The sequence below is a fragment of the Metopolophium dirhodum genome, chromosome 5, assembly GCF_019925205.1.
Source record: "Metopolophium dirhodum isolate CAU chromosome 5, ASM1992520v1, whole genome shotgun sequence".
Classification (NCBI taxonomy): Eukaryota; Metazoa; Arthropoda; class Insecta; order Hemiptera; family Aphididae; genus Metopolophium; species Metopolophium dirhodum.
This window is the reverse complement of record NC_083564.1, coordinates 37,000,700-37,008,244: the sequence shown is the minus strand read 5'-3', so window position 1 is coordinate 37,008,244 and position 7,545 is coordinate 37,000,700. Positions and strand designations below refer to the sequence as shown.

At 27.9% G+C, this 7,545-nt stretch overlaps 1 protein-coding gene across 1 annotated transcript; it reads left to right on the top strand.

Annotated features, from left to right (window-relative positions):
- The first annotated feature begins 284 nt into the window (after window positions 1–284).
- Window positions 285–5,416, top strand: LOC132945279 (mitochondrial import inner membrane translocase subunit TIM50-C-like). The gene is made up of 8 exons (XM_061014977.1): window positions 285–766; window positions 831–992; window positions 2,531–2,631; window positions 3,833–3,952; window positions 4,014–4,118; window positions 4,199–4,454; window positions 4,575–4,678; window positions 4,831–5,416. The coding sequence occupies exons 1-8, from the start codon at window positions 679–681 to the stop codon at window positions 4,924–4,926; spliced, it is 1,032 nt and encodes a 343-aa protein (XP_060870960.1). The 5' UTR covers window positions 285–678; the 3' UTR covers window positions 4,927–5,416.
- The last annotated feature ends 2,129 nt before the right edge of the window (window positions 5,417–7,545 follow it).

Here is a 7,545-nt window from a genome sequence, read left to right as displayed (position 1 = left end):
ATCTATGTGTGTATCTTAGCAGTCCGTGATAATTTAAATTTAACCAGACAGTAAACAAAACGCTGTGTCTAGGTACCCGGGTGCCCGTCTACGCAAGTAAATACAATTTACTGTCTGGTTCTTAGTTGTGGTTATTTGTTTTGGCGACAGACCCATTGATAATAATTATCTATGGATTTTACAGATCCACCCCCCGCCGGCCTAAAAATTGATAAGCTTTCGATTGCCCATGACGCCAATAACAAATAATATTAATATTATTAAAATTATTAATTACAAATACTTTAAATACTACATTTATGTTTAAAAGTATTACATTATTAAATTAATAGAAACAATTTTTTTTTTTATTATGAAATTCTTGCCTGAATTAATTACACTTATGAAATTAAAAATATGTTTTGTACATTGTACCCATAGATAATATAAGTTATAAGTTTATATCACGGACTAAGATATGTCCGTGGTTTATAAATATTATCTATGATTATCTATGATTGTACCATGAACTAAGATAGTAACTATCTTAGTTCATGGATTGTACCCAGTTCATTCAAAACGATTTTAAAATTTCGCTGTGATAACTGATAATACAAATCTATTACTGGTGAATTACTTTCATAATGTCATAATTTACAGTTATGTTGAATAAAAATTAGGTAACAATTTCTTAATAAAATGAATACTTGTGCTTGTAATAATAAACTAATTAATATACTTACTTTGAATTCAAAGTATCACCAAAACACATTTTTGTCTTCGCACCGTGAGTTATTATTAAGTTATAATATAATTCTAATAAATAATTAATGAATTAAACTGTGATTTAGATATTTGGTCCAAGTATCAACATGTAATTCTGCCACGATCAGTTTCTAATAGTTCTGTTAGAACTGAGAAAAGCCGTTTAAAACACCTCCTAATAAAATCTTTAAAAATTGCTTCAATGGCTTTCGGTGTATCATTAATAGCATTTGGAGGATATTCACTAGGTTGTATATTTTTTCTTATTATTTTTCCACATGTACAGTTGTACTTGTTTTTAACATTTAGAATTTAATATATTATATTAATAAAAACAATATAAAATAATATTAATGATAATTTTTAGTTAATATTTGCAAATAAATTAGTTATAATTGCATAAAATAATTCTAAAATTGTATAGTCTAATGTGTTTGGATTTATATTTTTCCCTGTTGTAATTAAGCAAACCATCATCTTAATATTCATGTTATACGTCCATTAATATCATAAAATATGTTCTAGTTCTACATTCTTGGGGGACTTGAGCTCCCGCCAACATCTACCTATGTGAGCGACATTGTTTTTTAACCCATTTAACCGATTTTGATCTTAATTTTACTTTCTTGATTTTTAATCAAGTAAGTATGGTAATTGAAATGAAAAAAGTCAGAATTTTGAAAACTTAAAGAATTTGTGTTAAATAGGAAAATAATAAAAATGTAACTCAGTAATGATAAGTAGGTGGGTAATTTAGCTAGCTTTAATATAAAATATTAATGAAAGAGATTTGATATCACACCCAAGCGGTATAACAACTTGAATCCATTAAAACGTCGGCGTGAACAGTCCCAAAATTTCTATTTTTCAACTTTTCTCCTAAACTATGATAGCTAGAAAGTTGGTTGTTAACTCATAAAAAAAGGATTATCGAGTAGATACTAAATATGGAATTAAAAAAAAAAATTTTTTTTTAAAATTATTTAATATTTCACAGATAAAAAAAGAGTTACTTTTCGCTAGATTTTCATTTAGCGAGGTAGATTTCCGAAACTGGAGAACGAATTTTGTTGTTTGGGGTCTTGTTAGATGCACATTGGCTAAGAGTAGTGCAGTGAAGATTTTCAGAACTTTATCTCCTATCATTAATTCACTACAAAGCTGTAAAACTGAAAACATCAAAAAACGCCCAATAAAATTTGTTTTAATTTTTTTTAATGTTCTGTACTCTGTAGTGAATTTACTATTAAAGATAAAGTTCTGAAAATCTTCACTGCATTTCACTTTTCCTAACCAATGTGAATCTAACAAGACCCTAAACAATGAAATCTGATCTCCGGTTTCGGAGATCTATCTCACTAAATGAAAATGAAAATGATTTTTTGTGGAGCTGTTCACTTTGACATTTTTCTGGATTCAAATTGTTATAGCGCTTGGGTGTGATCAGTTAATAAATTTCTAAAAATTAAAGATCAAGAAAGTTTACATGCCGATCCTTGCCAAGCGTTTTTTTTCCAAATTTCATGTGAAATAATTACTGTGACATAAGAATATAATTGGTAGAAATCATTAGTTAACACTCATGGTATTTAAAAACCGAATCCGACAGCACAATTTTAATTCTAGTATTCTATCATCAATTTTTAATGAATCTTATAGATGCACAATTTATTAGTTTTTATTAAAAACAAATCTAAATTATTCAGGGAAATTTTTAATACTTAATACTTATTTCATAAACATTATAACTTAAAAAATAAATTACTTATTTTTGCTAAAATCGTAGTGTTTGAAGATGATGAATTAGTTCAAAAAGAAAACAAAAATATTCCACTCATTATTAAAATCTATGAACGGATATGTTTTAGAATAGAATTTTATCATAAGGTATGTTATATTTTTGGATTTAATTTAATTTTAATTTTTATTATTACATTGAAATATATCTACAATCTATAAAAAATGTTATGTACAATAAGTAAGTTTGATAATTGACAGTAAAAATAGGTTGACATGTATCTTAAGATTAGGGAGGATACCCAGAATGAACATTTTTAAAATTTGAAAGGTGTTACCTGGTAACAACATCCAGCACTTATTCTGCTCGCCTACTAAAGAAGCAGATCTCTACACCGTCTTTTAAGTCTGCAGCACAGGTTATCGGGGAGTGTGGTCCTTGATAATTTAGAGATAAGTGGATTTGTGTGTTGTTGAAGTTTATTGTAAAATCTGGTCTAATATAATTTGGATATTTGGTTAAGATTTTGGACTTTAAGATCTTTGTGGAGATTGTTATTGGTTAAGTACCAGGGTGCAGATGTAACTAGGCGAAGGCATATTCACTGAATGGCTTGGATGGGTGTTAGAAGGTTTAGCAGCACCCCATAATTTAACGCCGTAGGTCCCTAGTGGCCTGAGTAAGGACTTGTAAATTAGTAGTTTGGTATTTATATTCATTTTAGATTTCAGTAGGGGTCTACGGATGTGGAAACGGGTATTAAGGTCTTTTCGTTTGGCTTTAGGGTGATGATTCCAGGTTAGTTTATTGTTGAGGATGAGACCAAGATATTTAACTTCTGATTAGGAGGGGATTGGGATGTTGTTCATCGTGACTAAGGGGCAAGATCCTTTTCTTAGGGTGAATGTAATGAAGGAGGACTTGGATTTGTTAATTATAATTTTCCATCTTTTTGTCCAGAGGTCAATTATGTTGAGGTGTCTTTGTAACATATTAGAAACAATGATTGGGTTTTTATTAGAAGCCACAATTGCTGTGTCATCCCCGTAGGAACCGAGTTCAGTAAAGGAAGTTTTAGGAATGTCGTGCGTAAAGATATTGTAGAGAAAGGGAGCAATTTCGCTGCCTTGGGGAACTCCGGCTAAGATGTTGAAGTAGTTTGAGTGGCTCGAGTTCTAGCGTACGGTGAAAGTACGGTCGCTCAAATACGATTTTACCAATAGGAAGTAAGGCTGGATTTTATTACAAATTATAGCATTGATTATATAATATTACTAGTTATGATTATAAATTTATTAAATTCCTTGATTATAATTTTGTTTTTATTTAAATGTATATTATATTACTTAGATGTTTACAATTCCTGCAACCAAAAAATTATTACCTGATTCATTACCAGATTATTATGATAAACCTCAATATACACTTGTGTTAGAGATTACTGATCTTCTTGTACATCCAGAATGGAGCGTAAGATAATAATACTCTAATAAGTTGAATGTTTTTTAATTATAAATTAAATTGTATTTAGTACAGTACAGGTTGGAGGTTTAAAAAGAGGCCAAATGTTGATTATTTTTTGGAAAGAGTTGGAAAGATTTTTGAAGTTGTTGTTTACACAGCTGAAAATGGTTATGTATGTTAGTTTTTGTATTAATATATATTATTTGGACTTATTAAAATGTATTTAATATGTATATTGTTTTGTTATTAAAGATTGCTTCTCCGATATTAGATGAAATTGATCCTAAAGGTTGGATTCAGTATCGCTTGTCACGTCAATGTACTGAATTTCAAAATGGTCAATTAGTAAAAAATATTGAAAGAATTAATCGTGATTTATCAAAAGTAATTGTAATAGATTGGAATCCAATTTGGACACAACTTCATCCTTATAACACTCTAATTATACCTAGATGGAATGGTGATGAAAATGACAACTCGCTTATTGACCTTGCAGACTTCTTAAAAGGTTTGATTATACCATAAGGTTTTTTTACAACTTCCAAATAAAACATTTTTTTTTTTTTTTATGATTGTGACTTATAAATGTTTTTATAATTACACAATAATTATTAATACATAATTATAGTGGTATTTGAAAAAGAAGAAAAAGATGCAAGGGACATTTTAAACAGATATAAAAAATATGATGATCCTATAAAGGCATTCCGAGAAGATCAAAGAATATTAAAGGTAAAATTATTTTATCAAATTTTATTTCTATTTTATTGCAATTGATATTTAAAATCAATATTTTTACTAGTATGAATAACTTTGTAATTGAAAAGTAAAACAAAGCCTATAGGTTATAAATCAATTATTTTTGAAATTTAATTTTTTTTTAGGAAGAAACCAAGGATGAAGAAGAAAAAGAACAGGAAATAAATAAAATAAAAGATAATAATAAATCATGGTTTTCATGGATACCGTGGATTTATTAAATAAAGATTTATAATATATATATTAAAAACACAGAATACAATTTTTTGAACACAATGTATGCTTTGTGTGTATGTTAATAAGTATGTTGCATACCTTAAAGCATGTGGATTTTAATAATTGAACAGAAATCAAAAACTAAATCGGTTTTAACCATAATATTGATCATATATTTTTATTTTCAACTAATATAATATATACATATTGATTTATATAATACAAGCTAGTATCACAGATAATTTAAATTGTATTCTATATTATATTTTACACTTACTTACATATTCTTACACATAGTCAAAATATATAATCAGATATTGGTGTTGCATCATTTTCTAATTTTTTATAATATTCATATATTTATTGTTATTAATAGTTGATTTGTTGTCATGGTTGAAATTCTTAAGATTCTGGATACTTTAGATGTATTATCACAGACTATGATATTTTACTTATTAAAGGTCTTACAATATTATAAGTATAAATATACACGCATTATTTATACCTTGTATATAAGTATATTTATCATTTTAATTTAGTTATTGTTGTACTTATAGGGTATAGCAACATTTCTCAACCTGTGGTACGTAAAAAGCTCATAGGTGGTACGCTAAGAAAATCTCCTTTTAATCAAGGTGATTCACCAAGCATGCTCACCCCCTTTTTATCTTCAATAATGCTAAGTGTTATTCAAATACCTACCGGTTTTTTGAATTTTTAAATATATTTTCAAATTCTTTGTACTGCTTAAGGGGTGTCCTGTGGAGACACAAATTACTGTTTTTCATATGAGATTACCCTCTATTGCCAATTGTATGTATTATTATAATTGCATACACCAAGCACCGTGTTACATTCATAATTATTGGGTGACAAATATCAAACATGCTAAATCTTAAGTACCTTGTACCTACCTATATATTCAAATTCATTTTTTTATAAAGCTCTCACTAGTTTAAACAACTTAAGAGGGTGTCGCACCCGCATATGTTATCTTCGTCTTACACTCGTACGGCATAACAAAAATATTTTGGAGCGGGAAAGAACAGAGAAGGCTACAGACATAACTAAGAAACAAAATTTTCACCACAATTAAAAAAGAACTTTGGCCGTGCAATATCATTATTATCTTATACGGAAAAAGTTCTTATTGTTTCAAAATCTATTATTATTTGTGTTTTATTTGTTTATTATGATATTGTGCTTACATATTATTATTTAGATTTTTTGATTACAGTATTACCCACTTATGAGAAATCCCGTTTTAAAATTCCAATCCTTAGCTATAAAAATTGAACATTTTTAAAGTGGTTGGAGCACCGTATTTTTTGTAGTTTTAGACTAATAAGCGGAAGACTATACTCCGTTCCACGAGAGAGCAATCACTTTTCGCGCATCGATGTCCGATTATTATTTTAAAAATACGTATGAACTCATCATCCTCTTTTCTAGGTTATGTAGGAAACAGATTTTTTATTTTTTTATTCAATAAGCCTTAAAAAATATGTTAACTTTCGAAAAAATTATGAAAGTATTTTTATATTTTATACACCTACATTCAGTTTTAAAACATCAATTATTTTTCTTACATAACATAGTCAAAAAGTTATCGTATAAAACAGACATATTTTCAAAATTTAAATTGGGTTATGGGTAGTGACTAAATAAATCTTTCTCTTATAGCTATTTTAAACCGATTTTAAAAACGGAAAAATGTAAAAATTCAATTTGGTGACCTGTGCATGCGTGTGCTTGCGTGAGACTGTTCTTAGAATCGTAGACGACATGTTAACATTGTCATTAGCCTAAGAAAGGACACACTAAAGTTCATTCACTACTCACACAATGACACCGTTCAAATATACATGTAATATAAACTGCCTAAATATTACTCCTTAAAATATGCTATGCTCCAACCCCCTTAACGAAAAAAAGATTTGCAAATGTTTGTGATATTGACTAATTTTGTGAACATTTGTACTTAAAATGCTTACAAAAAAAAATAATCGTCTATAATGTATCTTCGTATTATTTCAAAATTGCTATTATTATAACAACTTATGGGGAATCTTGTAATAATTGTTCAAGCTTTTACCCCGTCGAAAATTGTTTGATCAAGAATAAGAACATTTTTTTTTTTCAAAATTTCAAATGTCCATATATCTGCTAAAAAGAGTTAAAATATTTTGAATATTTTATCATGTAACCATGTAGGTACTTACAGATAATTATAATCATTTGGTGAACATTTGAAGCATCTTTTTATAGTTAATTTTTGAAATGCGACAATATATCAAAAATCTTTTGGGGAGAAATTATTAATTAACAGTTGAATATCCATCGTAAAAATTGAATTTCAAACGCTTATACGAAATGAATGTGACTTACTGGTAAACTTTTATTTTAAATTTTCTTGGGTAGACGGGCAACATTTTTTAAATGTTCGCAATTTTAAAGAATTGTTTTAAAGTTTTAACTTTAAATGCATATTAAAAAAAAAAAAAAATGTGTTATGGATCTTGAGAGCCATAGTTAATAAACTAGCGAACCAAAATTGATGATTTGAGTACCAAAATGTTCAGAAAAAAAAGATTTACCAGAATCCATTAAAAATATAGTAGTTG